Source organism: Danio rerio, chromosome 12, assembly GCF_049306965.1.
Source record: "Danio rerio strain Tuebingen ecotype United States chromosome 12, GRCz12tu, whole genome shotgun sequence".
Lineage (NCBI taxonomy): Eukaryota > Metazoa > Chordata > Actinopteri > Cypriniformes > Danionidae > Danio > Danio rerio.
In genome coordinates, this window is record NC_133187.1 from 28,909,705 (window position 1) to 28,928,042 (window position 18,338).

At 37.3% G+C, this 18,338-nt stretch overlaps 1 protein-coding gene and 1 pseudogene across 1 annotated transcript; both read left to right on the forward strand.

The window, feature by feature from the left end:
- The first annotated feature begins 418 nt into the window (after positions 1-418).
- On the forward strand, positions 419-18,140 carry ttll6 (tubulin tyrosine ligase-like family, member 6). The gene is given in 15 exon segments (NM_001105524.1): positions 419-442; positions 3,479-3,637; positions 6,010-6,047; positions 6,160-6,278; positions 6,366-6,496; positions 6,577-6,733; positions 7,091-7,234; positions 9,362-9,447; positions 9,720-9,945; positions 10,053-10,231; positions 13,173-13,361; positions 13,506-13,650; positions 13,742-13,981; positions 17,480-17,759; positions 17,849-18,140. Coding segments are annotated over 14 exon segments (2,337 nt in total). The 5' UTR covers positions 419-442; position 3,479; the 3' UTR covers positions 18,094-18,140.
- The window catches only part of si:busm1-227h09.4p (si:busm1-227h09.4, pseudogene), a 29,280-nt pseudogene continuing 25,767 nt past the window's right edge, over positions 14,826-18,338 (forward strand).

Below are 18,338 nucleotides of genomic sequence, written 5' to 3' on the forward strand. Positions count from 1 at the left end.
ACATCATTATTACATTGTTGCAAATGTAGGCTAAGTGTAAACAGCAACCTCTTTTCTAATAAAGTATGCTTGTTTGTTCTAGGTTCCAAGCACTTTTCTCATCACATTTGACAAGTAGGGATTGTCTTTCTTCCCTGATACTTGTCCGCCTCCTGGCCTTGATTTTCATGTTCATGTATCAGGTTTAGGTCTCCTGTGTTTCTAATAGGTCACTTGATCTTAAGGTTTCAGTGTGTCATCATGTAAGTATATCCAAGTTGGGCCACCCATCACAGAAGTGGCAAATTTGTTCCTTTTTGTTAGGGATTATATGTCAGTACCCAGACGACAGCGCGCAGTGGGGAGGATGATAGCCTTCTACTGGACTGCTAAAGCAAAGCAGTGTGAACTGAAGAATTTTCCATCTGGGGAAACCCTGCTGTCCTGCTTCTGAAGAGATCAGGTTAGTGCGTATATTTTGAATTGGTTATAAAAGTTATTTGAAGTTGATGTTTGGTCACAAGTGTCAAAAGTGTTTTCTTAATGTAAGTTCTTGGATGGAGCTTGGTAAAATGGTTCCCTCTTTAAAATATATTTATTATTTATTTTGACCTTCTTAAGGAGGCCATGAGGCCAATCTATTTGAGCTCAGTGGCGAAAGGTCATGGTCTGGATTAACTGACTGGATCAAAATACAGTTACCTCAGGAAGGTCTCGCAGGAGTTTTATCTTCGTTTCAACTTGTAATTGACTTTGAGTTTTGTTCAAAAACAACTACAAGTTCATTCATGCCCTTAGTGATGGTACATTTTAAAGCTGTAATCAAGACCAAGTTTTTATAAATATAAAGTAAGTGGTGTTCATCATTAATTATCCAAATATTTTACCCAATAACATTGTTAGATACGTCAAGTTTGATACAGTTTAGGTGAGAAAACTTAGTGTTGACAGGTGGGGTACTCCATCCATGATGTTTAACTATTTGATTTACTGAAGTGGTAAAATGCTGAAAATATGGGTCAGACAGGTAGAAACAGACTGAGACATGATGCTAAGCCTTAGCATTTTGTCACTTACAACACTCATTGATTATATCAAATTATTTGAAGTGGTTCAATGCTGAAAATGTGGTTTTTAAAGTGCTAAGTGGCAAAATGTCAATCATGTTGTTTAAAGGGCCATGAAACCCTCTCGTTTCAGCAGGGTGTTTTCACACCTCTACTTTCGAAAAAGTCACATTCATCTAAAGAGAGGAATAGGGGTAGAGACATTGTGCTAAATATTAAAGGTCTTGGCTTTGAAATGTGCATTTTTATTCAATATTTGACATAATCTCAACCGAAACAGCACATAGAGTAACCTCTCCCCTTTTTATGGAACAGCCAATTTTAGGGCTTGGCCATTTGGCCTAAAATCAAAATCTCGATTAATTGAACCTTTTAATCTAGTTACGATTAAGGAATGATTATTTTATATATTTATGTTATTTTTTGCCCTTACAGTTCACTGACAACTTTTCAACAGTAATTATGCTCACATATTACAAGTAAGAGACTTTTAAATGAAGTGTGCATTGCTTTTAAAAATAATTTAAGTAAACAAACTATCTACTTTCCATGATTATTTATTGAACATCAATGCTGAACAACTGAAATTACAACACACATTGCCTAAAACATTGCTCTCCATGCCGCTGACCCTCGTCATCACTGCCACACTGACCAATCGCAAAGCTTTAGCTATGCATTGTTGTGACGTGTAGTTTCATTTTTTTGAGAGGTGTGCAGGTATGCAAAGGCTGTGCTGGACCGTACGTGTGCGCTTGGCAGAAGTTTAAAAACATAAACATAGTGTAATTCAGCCTTAACAGAGCAAGCTCACTGACTCCACACACGGTAGGGAAAGTAATTAAAAAAATTGACCTGGAAAAATCTGATCGATTATAGATTCTGAATGTCGATTTCGATAAATTTTTGATTAATTGCCTATCCTTAGCCAATAGCATTTTGCTTTATCCCCGCTCTGCCATTGGGAGTGGTTGAGCTCAAACACATCAAATGTGAATTGTCTTAAGGGGGCGGGGCAGTCAGATACTAGAGAGCATTTGATTGGTCATGATGTGATGAGAAACTGATGTATGAGGTGACATGAATAAAACCGTTGATCCACTTAGTGTGACAAACTACAAGCCTTACGTGTTTATATCAGTTTTATATCCTCTAAACATACAACAAGAGCTACTTATGATCAACAACAGCTACTCGTGATCTTATTTTATCTGATCCACTGAAACACTCAAAATATAATTCAGTTTAAGTATAAAGCCTCAATCATGTTGACTGCTGGGGAGAAACTGAAAAAGAAACAAAATGCTAAGCCTTAGCGCTTTTCAATTTACAGCTATGATTCATTTATTTTCCTTCAGCTTAGTACCTTTATTCATCAGGGGTCGCCACAGCGAAATGAACCGCCAACTTATCCAACATATGTTTTACACAGCGGATGCCCTTCCAGTTGCAACCCAGTGCTGGAAAACACCCATACACACTCATTTACACACATTCATACAATACAGCCAATTTAGTTTTTATTTAATTCTCCTATAGCGGATACCTTTGGACTGTGGGGGAAACCGGAGCACTTGGAGGAATCCCACGCCAACATAGGGAGAACATGCAAACTCCACACAGAAATGCCAACTGATCCAGGCAGAATTCAAACCAGCGTCCTTCTTGCTGTGAGGCAACAGTGCTAGCCACTGAGCCACTGTGTTGCCCCTTACAACTATAAGTGAAATCAAATTTTCTTACCCATTAAAGTGGTTACAGAAAATATTCTTTATTTTAAGTGTCAAAATCTAAGATTCAAAGAGGTTGAATACATTCATTCATTTTCTTGTCGGCTTAGTCCCTTTATTAATCCGGGGTCGCCACAGCGGAATGAACAGCCAACTTATACAGCAAGTTTTTACGCAGCGGATGCCCTTCCAGCCGCAACCCATCTCTGGTAAACATCCACACACACACACACATTCACACACACACTCGTACACTTCGGACAACGTAGCCTACCCAATTCACCTGTACAGCATGTCTTTGGACTGTGGGGGAAGCTAGAACACCCGGAGAAAACCCACGCGAAGGCAGGGAGAACATGCAAACTCTACACAGAAACACCAACTGAGCCGAGGTTCGACCCAGCGACCTTCTTGCTGTGAGGCGACAGCACTACCTACTGCGCCACTGCCTCGCCCTGAGGTTGAATACAGAAAATAAAATTCAGTTTAAGTGATGAAATCTAAATCCTGTTGTTGGCTAAAGAAATGGGAACATAAACAGTTATTTATAAGCACACTAACATGTTTGATTGACTTTCACACTCGGGATGTGACATCAGACATCAATATGATATCAATAAGTTCTTTAATGGATGCTTCGCTTAATCTAGAATTGTCTCAGAGCTCGCTCAGTCTTTATCAAAGTTTTATGTGTGCTCGCAGAATGGGGACACCAGCGGAGCGCTCAGTGAGTGAAGTGTGCCGGTGTGAGCCTGATCCAGGGCTGGAGGGAGAAGGCTGGGGAAGTGACACCCATGCGGAGCCCTCCAACACTCCAATCCCACTGCCAGTAGCCAACAAGAAGAAAAAGAGAAAGAAGAAGTAGGCATTTTTATATGCAGTTTTAGTTTGAGCTCAATAAAGACTTTTGTTTTACAGTTTTTCTCAGTCGCTTTAATGCATTTCTGCACAACAGTTAAAGCATTTCTCAAAACAATTAGTACAAAAGCATGTCACTTGCTCAAAATGGATAGTTAATTCCTCAAAAGCAAGTATTCATGTCAATCAAAGGGTTTATGAACAAGATAGTCAAATGGCTTTGTCATGTTTTTATTATGACAGTTTACTCTGTACATTGTTTTCAATGAAAAAAAGTCTGATTTTGGTGACACTTCCTAAAAATGCTCTAGACAGCACTATATACTATTTGCACAGCCATTTGAAAACTACAGTAAAGTTAAACATCACTGCATTTAGTGAGGTATCTAAGTACAAGACACTGAAAATGTATGTTTCCCATTTTTACTGCATTTGCTCTCTGCAATTCAAATTTATTCACAGCATTATGCCAAATAATCAATGTACCCTTATTTACAACTAACATAAACTTCCTTTGGGTAGAGCTGTGCACAACTGTAAACAATATTGCAGTACATATCGGAACTGAACCTACAACACACACAGGTCTGTAAATTATTCATGAAATTGTTCAATTTTTAAGACATTTTCAGGAAAATAAAGATTAAAAAATTTAGATTTTGACAACTAGTTCAACATTTTTGTATGTAACGACTCAACTAATGAAATGAGGACTATTAGTTTTATATGGAGTGACTATGCAGCATTCACAAGTTGACTGACATGACATAAGCATATGAAAATGTTATAAATAGCAGAGAGTTGTATGAAAGCTAATGATGCATGTCCAAACGCATTTGCAATTTGTTGGAAGGAATGAGAAACTGCTACTAGGATGTGCACAAATGACTAATTGTTTTGAGATATGCATTAACTGTTGTGCAAATGTAAATAGTATTGTGTGAAATGCACCAAAGCCACTGAGAAAAAACTGTAAATAGTTTCTTTTTATTTATTTCTGAGGCACACTATTCATCAGTCACATGATCCTTCACATTAAAGCTCCAAAAAGTTTTGTTATTTTTAATGTCAAAACAGTGTTTATTTTGTACTTTTTGGGAGATTCAAATGAATAAAAAGTTTACTGTTAGGTTTCATCTACACTCACTCACTTTTTTAGGTACACCATTTCAACTGCTTGTTAATGCAAATTTCTAATAAGCCAATTTTAGCATGCAACTCAATGCATTTAGGTATGTAGACATGGCTGCTGTTTAAACTGACCATCAGAATTGGGAAGAAAGGTGAATTAAGTGACTTTGAACGTGGCATGGTTGTTGGTGCCAGATGGGCTGGTCTGAGTATTTCAGAAACTGCTGATCTACTGCAATTTTCATGCACAACCATCTCTAAGAATTACAGACAATGGTCCAAAAGAGAAAAAATCAGGCAACAGTAGCAGAATACCACACCGGGTACCACTACTGTCAGCTAAGAACAGGAAACTGCGGCTACAATTCACACAGGCAATTCAAAATTGGACAATTAAAGATTGGAAAAAACATTGCCTGGTCTGATGTGGTCTCAACATTCGGATAGTAGGGTCAGAATTTGGCATCAACAACATGATAGCATGGATTCATCCTACCTTATATCAATGGTTAAGACTGGTGGTGGGGGTGTAATGGTGTGGGGGATATTCTTTGGCACATTTTGGGCCTATTAGTTCCAACTAAGCATCATGTCAATGCCACAGCCTACCTTTCTATTGTTGCTGACCATGTCCATCTCTTTATTACCACAGTGTACCCATCTTCTGATGGCTAGTTCTATCAGGATAACACACCATGTTATAAAGCAAGAATAACCTCAGACCGGTTTCTTGAACATGCCAATGAATTCACTGTACTCAAATGGCCTCCACAGTCACCAGAAATCAATCAAATAGAGCACCTTTGGGTTGTGTTGGAACAGGAGATTTGCATCATGGATGTGCAGCAAATCTGCAGAAACTGTGTGATGCTATTCTGTCAATATGGACCAAATTCTCTGAGAAATATTTCCAGTACCTTGTTGAATCTATGCCAGGATTAAGGCAGTTCAGAAGGCAAAAGGGGGTCCAACCCGATACTAGTAGGGTGTACCTAATAAAGTGGCCAGTGAGTGTATGTAATGCATGGCTGTAACAGTGTTTCAGTGCAACAATGTTTTATTTGTTACAAATAAACTACAGATTTATTTTAGCAATGATATCCTTTGCAGTACCGCATATTAACAATTATTGAGAAGTATAAATCATTTTCGGTATACCTTTACAGGACCTTTTTACACAATTGTAGTTATTAAGCGAACAATGCACAGGTCTGTCCCTTTGTCCTCTTCCTGTTTTTCAGATGACTGTGGATAAATCTCACCAACTGCAAATATGAGAGTGGTGAGTTTATGTTTTGTCATTTTAACTCTAAACAACTGTGGATATAGCCACTGTGATTTACTGTAATGTTTTATAAACATTTATAATCATGCAGTGGCATGTTTTTTTTCAGTGCGTCGTGCTGCTCGCAGATATGGGATACGAGAGGCAGCAGAGGGAGAAGACTGGACTCTATACTGGACTGACTGTTCAGTCTCATTAGACAGAGTCATGGATATGAAGCGTTACCAGGTGTTTACTGTCAAACATCAGTCTACTCTTATTCATCATCCTGATTCTCCACTTGCTTAAAAAAATGCTTACATGTCCCTCACACAGAAAATCAACCATTTTCCTGGTATGAATGAAATCTGCAGGAAGGACTTGCTAGCACGGAATATGAACCGCATGCTAAAACTCTTCCCAAAGGAGTACAACATTTTTCCTCGCACATGGTGCCTTCCTGCCGAGTGAGTCAATTTGGGTTCAAGAAACAGTTGTTTTCACAAGTTTAATTCTTTAGCATTTTCTCTTTTTCAATGTCCTTTAGTTATAGTGACTTCCAAGCCTACACCAGAGCCAAAAAGCACAAAACATTTATCTGCAAGCCAGACTCAGGTTGCCAAGGTCGTGGTATTTATCTTACCAAGTCTAACAAGGATATTCGGCCAGGAGAACACATGATTTGCCAGGTGTACATGTCCAAGGTAACGCATTAAACTTTGCTTAATAAAAAGAAACACTATCATAATTCTAATCTACCATTTCAATGTTATGATGTCACTGGCCCATGAACATATTCTGTTTATTGTCAAACTATTTCATAACTGCAATTCAATCATAACTTTACGTTAAAACAGCTATTTTAACATTATGTATCAATATTTAAAACTTTTTGAATTCCCGAAAGCTATGGAAATAAACAATGTATAACAGGAAATAAATTAGGACCATTGTTATTGTTTACATCTCTCAAAAAGGTCTATATGCAGATGTTAGATTGAAAAAAGGTAAACATAATAAAACAGGTGAACTTACACTTTTTTTTTGTTTTGTTTCTACAGCCGTTCATCATTGATGGGTTCAAGTTTGACCTGCGCATTTATGTGCTGGTGACCAGCTGTGACCCCTTCCGTGTCTTCATGTATGATGAGGGACTCGTCCGTTTTTGCACCACACATTATACTGAGCCCACTGTCAGCAACTTGGTAAGACACTATTAACCATCGCAACAGATTAATATGCTTTAGTGTTAATCAACTGAAATGCAGTTTCAGTTACAAACTGTCTGAAGTGTAGTAGGCTTTGCTGTTTATTGTCAGATTTTTTGAACATTTAAAATTGTAATTTTTATATCAGTTGTAGCATTAAAAAGGCCAATATAAAACACTAGTTTATTGTTGTATTGCTGTGTGAAGGCATTGATTTGTATATGATGACAGTCTATTAATAGTTGCGCACTGTTTAAATGTACTACCCTTTAGTTATGTTTGAGATGAAAACATCTACTATATTTAATTGCTGTAAAAATGCATTAGATAAATATTTCAATCTAAAATGCATAATTATATGGTGTCATGGTTTTGTAATTAAAAATGTGGTTATAATGGAAGTCAATGGGGCAAAAACAGCCACAAACAGTAAATTAGGGAGAAAAAAAATTAAATCTTATGCTGCACAAAAACTAACAATGCATCAAAGGCAACTAATCTTTTACATAATAAAAGGTTAAAAAATCCAGCCCACAACTACTTTTTACGTTAAAAATTAGTCATTTTTTCACCAAATCAGTGGCATCATTTATGAATTTGGCAATTAAAGAGTAAAAATCCTGTAATTTTCTATAAAAATGTAGTAGTTTTGATCAATCAGGACTGAGATTGATTAACAGATTTATGCTAAAAATAAAACATAGATTAATCTGATGTATTTTTACAGCAATTTAATTCAGTGGATGTTTTCATCCCAAACATACAGTAATAAAAGGGTAGTAAATTTGCCCGGAGTGTATCATCGAGGTTTTTACATGTTTCCCAAAATATATGTCAAAAAAAGATTTGTCACCAAAAATCATTCCACTAGCTGAAAAACTGAAAAAGGTATGGCCAAATTAAGACTCAAAGTCACCCCAGAGGGGAGGAAAACATCCCTAACTGCACATAGGGGTTAAAGAATATTTTATGTTTTTCTCCTAATGAAATAATTAGACACTTGCCCAGTCAAAATGAAATCTGCACAAAATACAATTAATAATATTATTAGTAATGTTGGCCTGATGACAGATCCAGTTCGTGATCAATTAAAATAATTTGATTCAAAGATATTCTAAAAAGTATAGCTCAACAATAGCGATGTATTTCTGTGACAAAATGTAAATTAAAGTGCCTTTTACACTATCACGTTAGATTTGTTCTAAAATGAGACAAGCCAGCACGCATTATTCTGGTCACTTAACTACATAGCTGTTAACAAGGAAAAAACAGCTGCTGCAATAATGGTAGCAAAAGTGTTATAAAAAACCCAGATGGGCAGAGAGATTATGTGAAAACACTTTGTTGAGCAAGTGACAAAAACTGGTCATGCTGGCCAATAGTATTAAAAACGGTGTCTGTATAGACATTTTTCTTCGTTGCTGCATGGAGCGTGCCATAGTGACCAGCGCCTTCCGGTAGGGTGTTTAGAACTTCCTTTTAAGAGTTGTCATCAGCCAGAGCAAAGCTTTAACTTCAACACATTTTAGTTAAACTCATCATAAACCAAGCCTAGGCCCATTTCCAGGCCCAGGCACAATATCTATTAATTATTTTTTACAAAACAATCAATGAGTGATAAATTAACCAACCATGAAGATAAAAGAGAAAATGCCCACTTTTGTGGTGACGAGGCTTCATTTAAACGGCACAAGATGCCGTCTGACAACGAGGTGAAATACCTTGCAGTAGTTGTTTTCCATCCCATTAGATAGCATATTTTTAAATAACCAGTCTAAGAGGTGGTGCTGATCGACAACAGTATAAGTTCAGACATTAAAAGCAAGTAAAACAGATTAAAACGATCATTTCAAAGCTGTCCAAATGTGACTATACACATCAGCTGCCGACCGAAAGTTCTTAGCATTCTCCTTGCTCATACAATCAAATCAATAATGGGTCATTTTGCATGCTAAGAAAAAGATCTTGAGCAGCCAAAAAATCTAATCAAATAGTTGAAACACTAGTAATTATAATTGCTTAATACTATAACGGTTCATAATAGATCTAAGTATAAATCTAGTAATAATGAAATACAGACTGTACATAAGATATAATCTTAATCTTTTTCTTTAAAATTTACAGGAGGATGTTTGCATGCACTTAACTAACTATGCCATCAACAAGCATAGTGAAAACTTTGTACGCGATGAAGATACTGGCAGCAAACGGTAATCTGCAGCAGTGTCTCTCAACCATGTTCCTGAAGGTCCACCACCTCTGCATATTTTCCATGTCTTCTTAACCAAACACACCTAATTCAAGTCAACATTAGCAGAGACTGAAAGACCTATGATGGGTGTGAAAGACAAAGGAGACATCCAGAACATGCAGTCTTGGTGGTCCTCCAGAGAGAAACACTGATCTAGTATGTTCTTAAAGATTACGTTTTTTCATTAAAAACAGTATTGGAGATGATGGCTCTTTGATTGTGTCCTTATAGGAAACTCTCCAGCTTCAAGAAGCACATGGAAGACATGAGTTATGACACTGAAAAGTTGTGGACAGATATTGAGGACGTGATCATTAAAACACTAATATCAGCGCACCCCATTCTCAAACACAACTACCAAACTTGCTTTCCCAATCACGCATCTGGCAGCGCTTGCTTTGAGATCCTGGGATTTGATGTCTTACTGGATCGTCGACTGAAACCTTGGCTTCTTGAGGTTTGAGCTCCTTTTGAGGCTTATTTTGTTTTTGTGGCTCAGATCGCCCTATGAAGCAGTTAATGACATCTGATGTAGCAAAAGCTAGCAAATTTTGTTGTGTTTAGGTCAACCATTCCCCCAGCTTCACCACAGACTCCCGCTTAGACCGGGAGGTGAAGGACAGCCTGCTGTATGACACTTTGGTGCTGATTAATCTGGGAGCCTGTGACCGCAGGAAGATCACAGAGGAGGAGAAGCGCCGTGTAAAAGAGAGACTACAGCAGAACCGCTCGAGAGAGGCCAGGTACCACAGAGACCACAGCTGCACTTCAAGTGGCTGTTCATATGTCATGTTTAAAAGTGGAGACTGCACAATTTTCTCCTTTCCAAAGCACTTTGAAGCTCAGCTGCTGGTTTGCAAACCCCAGATTGTAAAATAATAATAATATTTTTGTTAGTTAAAAACAAAATTTTTTTTGCAAGTTTATATCCTAAACACATTCATTACTTTTCATAAGGCCCCGTTTACACTAATGCGTTTTCATTTTAAGACGCATAAGTTTTGCTACGGTTACGCCATCCGTTCACACTACACCAAAGTTTTTGAGAGCCGAAAACAGAGCATTTTGAAAATGCTGAAGAGGCCGTTTTCAATCTAAAACGCTGCTGCTCCGTCTCAGTGTAGATGGGGGAAAGCGGAAAAATCTGAAATTGGAGGCGGGGCTGCAGACATTCTCCTCTCTAATTAGGTCTTAGACACAGTTCAGTCCTGCATCTTCTGCGTTTAAGTTCAGACTTTGCTAGTTTAATATGAAAAACAGACTCCCGAGGACATGTTGGGTAAATCTTCAAAGAGAACAGTGTATTTTATAAACTTATTCACATCATCCTGGCTGCGTATGTTGTTTCACTATCTTTACAATAAAATGAAAACATGATATAAGGAACTGCTATTTTCATTTTGATATTAGCAACTTAACAGACAGCAAAAATGTTGAGGCGTCGTGCTGCATATACGAGCGTCATCTTCACTGTATGCATATTTATATCAAAACAGAGCCTATAACATAACTGCTTCCTTTCATTTTCATTGAAAATATGAATCATACCCTCTCTTTTGCTTAATATCAGTTTTAATAATCAATAATGGCCATAAAAGTATGACGTACAATAAGTTTAAACACTATAGGAAATAAAGACAGACAATCAGTCAATATGCAGAATGTACGTGGTTACATTAATTTAAGAGTTCACACTTAACTGAAAATTAATAAAGCGTAATTGGCATGCTGTCCCAGAAGAGAGCCCTGAGCTTGTAATATCCTCGAGCCCAGGGCTCCCTCCTGTTAAAAGGGCGAGAGGGAAGTTTAAGCTCAGGTAGGTCTCGACATGTGCTGTCGCCATGTGAGTGTAAACTTGGGTGAATATTTTGGTTTAGTCGATTGACTATGGTGTATGTTTTTGGACGGTGGGAGGAAACCAGGGGACCCGGGGGAGACCCATGTGAACACAGGGAAAACATAGAAACTCTGCACAGAAACACCAACCAGTACAATAGGAGGTTGGACCGGCTATGTTCTTGCTGTGAGGCAACAGTGCTAGCCACTGGGCCACCGTGTCGCCATATCAAAAAAGGGTGGAGAGTAGGGGTGGAAGTGGGGAAAATCCTCTTAAAATTAGTTTATAAATAAACCACACTTATTAACTTATCTCTGCGCTCAGCCAAAACACGTTACCTGAGAACAAGTAATAGATTCAAAAGACCAAAGTTGGGTGATATGTCGTTTGATAAAGACAAGAAGATGAATTAAATATCACGTTTAACAAATATAGTGAGATTAGATCCAGAGGTAGATGCTTGATGAACAGTCAGACGGGCACAGCTCTCATCTGGCTAGATATGCTGCAGTGCATGCCAGAGTGTGTGTGTTTGGTCACGTGATGTGCGTTTTCTTTGTTGTGGTGTAGACGGAGAGTTGTTCAGAAACGCTGTGTGAAACAAGTGTGGACACGGATCGTTTTCATTCTTAAACGCCGTTTTAAATCTAAAACATACTAGTGTAAACGGGGCCTTAGTCTTTATTTTAGAGGTTGCCACAGCAGAATGAACAGCCAATTATTCCAGCATATGTTTTTACTCAGCAGATGCCTTTCCAGCTGCTACTCAGTACTGGGAAACAGCGTGCACACCAATTTACACACACTCATACACTACAGACAATTTAGTTTATTCAATTCAGCTATAGTGCATGTCTTTGGACTCGGACCCAGATGAAACCCATGGGGGAGAACATGCTAACTCTACACAGAAATTCCAACTTGTTCTGCCAGAACTCTGTCTAGAAACTTTCTTGCTGTGAGGCAACAGAGTTTTGGGGGGCTCTGACCCCCCTAATTATGTTTGATCCCCCCTGAAGAACATCAAAACAAGTTGTATGTGGGGTCTGCCCTTTAAAATGGTTTGCTCTGATCTTAAATAACATCACCAATTAAAATAATAGATAAGATAAATATACATTTGACCACTCCTAAAATGGTTCATACAACTGTGAATGCATGTTTACGCCAAAAATATTAATTTAGCCGGCAAATCTAGGCAGCGTCTTCACAAAACATGTTTCTTGTAAATTAGGGGTCTATACTGTAGGTGTCTTTAAAAGTAAATACATGGTTTGTAATTTAATACACGCTTGCCGGCACATGGAAGTTAAACAGTAAAATAAAGAATATGTGCAGTCTTTCATGATCATCCAAAGGTGCAGGAAGGCAAACCTGTCACCATTTATTTAATTCACAAATGTCGTTGAGAACCACTCAATATCCCTCAAAAAAGTATGTTTTTATTAATAAATTAGATTCAATTGAATTAAATATAGAACTTTAGTTCACCAAGGCGTTATACGGAAACTTGACCCTCCTGATCTTCAATGTATAATTCGCACCATGGTGCTAACCACTGAGCCAAATGTAGTTTTCTCAAACTAAATTTCTGAAATATAAGATAATAAGATTAATAAGATAACATTAATGTTCATTCTTCAGAGTTCAATATTAATATTGCACAATTTTGAGTCTTGCAGTTTTATTGAAAATCTCCCATTCATCATTTTTTCTTGAATTCAGAGTTAACTCACGGTTTAGTTCTTATTTGACATTGTGACTGTTTTTATCTTTTGAGTGCTGCCTAAATCTGTGATTAAACTCTTTAACCTTGATCCATGCATGCATGTCTTATTTCTCAAAAGGAATGAGGAGCTTCGTCAGTCTCAAGCTGCAAGTATGGAGCAGATGCAGAAATATGAAGCAAAACACATGGGTGGTTTCCGGCGAATTTTCCCTCGTGACGGAGGAGAGAAATATGAAAAGTATTTCCAACACAGCAGCTCTCTTTTCCAGGAAACTGCAGCCTCTAAAGCCAGAGAGGAGTGTGCCAGGTGGGCAAATACTGCATGATTTGCTGGATTGTTTCAACTCAATTTTAGGTCAAATGTGGAGAAACTCAAAATTTCAGTAACATTTCTTTTCCCAACAATTGGGTTTATCCACATTTGACCGATTTATTTTGTATCTATCTGTAGGCAGCAGCTGCAGGAGTTGCGTCTGAAGCAAGAGCAGAAAGAGCGAGATAAGAAAGGATCACGTAAACAGGATCTTCAGGGTGAATCTGCAGGAGAAAAAGTAAAACCAAGAAAAAGTCAACCCCCACATAAAACTTCAAACTCAGTAAGTCATTCAGTTGCTTTGACTCGCCACTAGAGGGACCTTGTTGCCTGTATTTGACTGGCTGATGAATTCCATATGGAATTTTCTTTAGTTACCAGCAATGCTAGAGCTGTCCAGCGTGAGGGAAGAGACACCTGTTTCTCTTGAGCGGATTGAGAAAGAGGAGGCCGAGAGAGTCCGAGAGCTTCAGCAGCGAGAGACTCTCCTGTTAAACATGGGAGTGGTGAATCAGGTCCGCCAGATTCTTCAAAGTGCCAATCATCTTACTCAGTGTATCAACCACTCGCATGAACAAGCCAGCTTTCCTCCACACTGCAGACACGACCACAAGGTATGGAAGAAAAAAAGCAATAATTAAATGGATGGTTCAGGGAAAATACAAAGCATTTATTTAATATTGTTTCAGAGCTGTATGGTTTTCTTAACTGTGACCAAAAATATATCATATTTTGAAAAATGTCTGCTTTAGTTGTATAAATGTCATTGGGGTCTAATGTAGTTTTAATATTAAATGTGTTTAATAGTATGATGCGTTTAAATATAAACTTTAAATTTAGTTTTTCATTCATATTCCTTCGTCTCAGTCCCTTTATTTATCAGGGGTCACCACAGCAGAATGAACTGACAACTTTTCGAGCTGCGGATGCCCTTCCAACTGCAACCTAGTACTAGGAAACCCATACACACTCATTCACACACATACACTATAGCCATACAATGGAGCTAATAATATGCCAAAACAATCTGAATTTGAATTGTGTTAATTTGAACTATTGACAGGTGTAATTTAATAAATCTGAATTTGTATATGCCATTAAACATTGCTTTGAATTTGAATTTCTTAATTAGAATTTGAATTTAATAGCTTGAATATTAAACATGTGAAATTTAAGACAACTGAATTGTTCAAGGCTGAATTTCTTTTAGACGCATCTTCAAACTTCAGATTTCTTGTGTTCTGAATTAATAGACTGCAGATATTGGGTTTGTAAAAATACAGTTTCAAATATTCAAGATAAAGAAATTGAGAACATCAAATTTAATATTCTAAAATGCAAAACCGGAAATTCAGATCTTGAAATTCAGATTCAGCAGACAGTAGGTCAGAGGTCATCAACAGGGAAGAGTAGACGATCATCAAAAAGTCAAACTAAGCATTTTGCCCAATCACAGATCTGTGTGATTTACTGGTGGATGTGAGGCTCATGAAGACAAAATTAGTCTGCAAACTGACTATCGGGGATCAGCTATTTTCAGTAGTTTGTTTAATAAATATATTCATGCTTCAGTGAACCAAATTCATATATTTAACTCAATTACATCTCATTGGTTAATCAATTTTATTTACGCTTTTGGTGTTTTGAGGGATAAAGGGATGATTCAGACCTGTACTGTTACCTCTGATGGGTTATTTCAGCAGATAGAGGGCTCTTACACCTTTAAGTCTCATTTAAGGCCTTTTCAAGCTCTTTCCAGGTGCATTTTTCAACTATTCCAGCATTTTACAGCTGTGGTTAAGAAAATATTTGCATGCACACACTTCTTCTTCAAATTATATAAGATGCATCACAATATTCTATAGTAAAGCATAGCAAATAGTACAGTATTTTAAGGAAAATTTTTATATGTTGGCCCAAAGCCCATTATCAACACTGAAATGCCTCTTTTAAATACCATCTATTCACATCTAAGATGTCATATTTAACCTTACATTAATATTTATTTGAATGCTCTGAGGTGATGCAATGGCGTAGTAGGTAGTGCTGTCGCCTCACAACAAGAAGGTCGCTGGGTTGCTGGTTCGAACCTCGGCTCAGTTGGCGTTTCTGTGTGGAGTTTGCATGTTCTCCCTGAGTTTGCGTGGGTTTCCTCCGGGTGCTCCGGTTTCCCCCAAAGTCCAAATTGTCCGTAGTGTATGAGTGTGTGTGTGTGGATGTTTTCCAGAGATGGATTGCAGATGGAAGGGCATCCGCTGCGTAAAAATCCTGCTGGATAAGTTGGCGGTTCATTCCGCTGTGGCAACCCCAGATCAATAAAGGGACTAAGCCGACAAGAAAATGAATAAATAATAGATTTTTCCATATATTTTAAAACATTACATTATTTTTGGCTAAAATACATTGAAACCAAAATGTCCAATGGGCGACGCTAAATTTGTGTCTTTGTCACTGAATTGTTCTTTCAGATTAGTTTGAATCAGCTCATTTATAAATGAAGTGACTAAATCTGAATGACTCACTCAGAGATTTCTTTTTAACCTCATGTGTTAAGTGCTTAAACTTAGTTTCAAATAACATAAGACATGTTAAAAAGTCTATATTTTTGTGAACAATGTACAGGGAAAGCCACTTGACTTTTCAACATGTTTGGTTTATGTGACCCTATACTTCAAGCTGAAATACATATGAGTTTAATTTTACATTAGGATATATGTAGATACAAGACGTCTACTCTTCCCTGTTCAGATCTCAATTTCACGATCTGAATTTCCGGTTTTGAATTTGATTTTTCTGAATTTCTTAAGCTTGAAAACTTGAAACTGTATTTTTACAAACCCAATATCTGCAGAGTAGGATTTCAGAACTCAAAAATCTGAAGTTTGAAGATGCGTCTATAAAACATTCAGCCTTGAACAATTCAGTTGTCTTAAATTTCAGATGTTCAATATTCAAGTTATAAAAATTCAAATTAAGAAATTCAAAACAACTATTTAACAATAAAATTCAAATTCAAATTTTTTTGGCATATTAGGTCCATACTAATTTAGCTTACCCAATTCACCTGTACCACATGTCTTTGGACTGTGGGGGAAACCGGAGCACACAGAGGAAACCCACACCAACACGGGGAGAACATGCAAACTCCACACCGAAATTATTATAATATTATTTTTTTTATTTTATAATATATTTATATTATGATATATTATAAAATATATATCAGTTTTCAGACAAATAATAACTGATATATAATATCATTGTTTAGTAATTTGCTAGTTATAGGCTTTTTTGTCTTTTTTTTTATATTTGTATTTAGCTTTGTATTTATTTCTGTTTTTAATAGTTTGAGTGCTACTGCTTAAACATTTATTATATTTAGTTGAAAAGGCAATACATAACTTTATTTTGCTTTTTATTTCATTTTAGTGTAGGTTTTGCAAATATTCAGCTAAGTTAAGCAGAACAATTTTATCCAGTGCTCAAGAATGTCAAGGCGCAACGTCAAGGTGCCTAGTACAGGGACAGCTTACCATAAAATAAGACACAGTTACAAAAACAGAATATTTGGTGAGTGACTACATGGATATTTATTTCAACTTATTTATAATTTTTATAAGTTTTTTATTTAGAACTTTATTTTCAAATATTTATATTTAGCTTTATAATATTTTTCTTTTAGTTTTAGCACTTGACCTTGTATCAGTTTCTTATTTTAATTAAGTTTTCCATATATATATTTGTTTATTTCAATTATTTTCATTTGAGTAATTCTTTGTGCTGGCGGCATGAAGTATTAGTGAACTGAATAAGCTAAATTGGGCAAAGTGTATGAGGGTGAGAGTGTATGGGTGTTTCGCAGTACTGGGTTGCGGCTGGAAGGGCATATGCTGCGTAAAAAAAACATATGCTGGATAACCAAAGGAAAATGAATGAATGAATAATTCTTTGTGCTTTCCTCCACATTTTATTTCAATGTTTTTTGGTCAAGAATTTCTGTTTTGCTTAAACTCAACAATATACTTAAAATAAAATACTATTAGAATTAAATCATTTCATACTAATGTTGAAGATTTTATCTGTAAATTCTACTCAATACACTCTCTTTCCAGTTGGACACGCTTGCAGAGATATCGTGGAGGCAGAAGAACATCTACTCTACAATGCAACATCAAATTCTTGCCAGAAACAGGCCCAGTTTGCCGAATGTTCATTCCCAAACACTGCAAAACCGAAAACCCTGGCCCTCTCTAGAACACGGTCTCCTCCAGCCCGTCCAGACTCAAGCAGCAGCTCTCAAACACTATGGACTGGAAGAGATGGTAGCGTTAAATGCAGAGGAGCAGGCTAATCTAATTAAGGCCACTAGTGCACAACAGATACCTTTAACAAGTGATTATCATTGACTTTTCTTTTACTTATACTATTGTAAAATATTTAGAGTAAACTCACACTTTACTCGCAATCTCTCTGCTTTACAGTCAATGGGTCTTTCATTTGGCGTCAGGGCAGTCTGAGCTCCTCTCTGGCCGAGTCGAGAGCAAGAGCCACAATGTTAGCCATGCCTCCTCTTGGTCCAGGACGACTACATCGTCCCACCATTTTTCATGACCCCAACTCTCTCTTTATCATCTCTACCCCGGCTCCTCTTGTCCCGAGACCACACCTCTCGCACGACCTCCGAAAAGCTCCTCGCAGAGTCCTTCCACATGAGCACAGCCTCTGACCAGGGATGACACAAGTCACTCAGTAAGCGAATAAAGACTCAAGGAAGGTGTTTTGTAATGAGTGAAGAGTTGAAGGTGAGAAGGTGCGCATTCACTACCTGTCTTCCAGACTGAAAATGTCAAATTTTTGTCTTCACTAATTTTAATTTGAATGCCATTTTTCCTTTTTTCCCTGTAATTTGTTACAATTGCAGTCAGTCTTTTAGCCTATTTTGAAGAGTGCAGAGGGCTGGTGCCTGCTGCA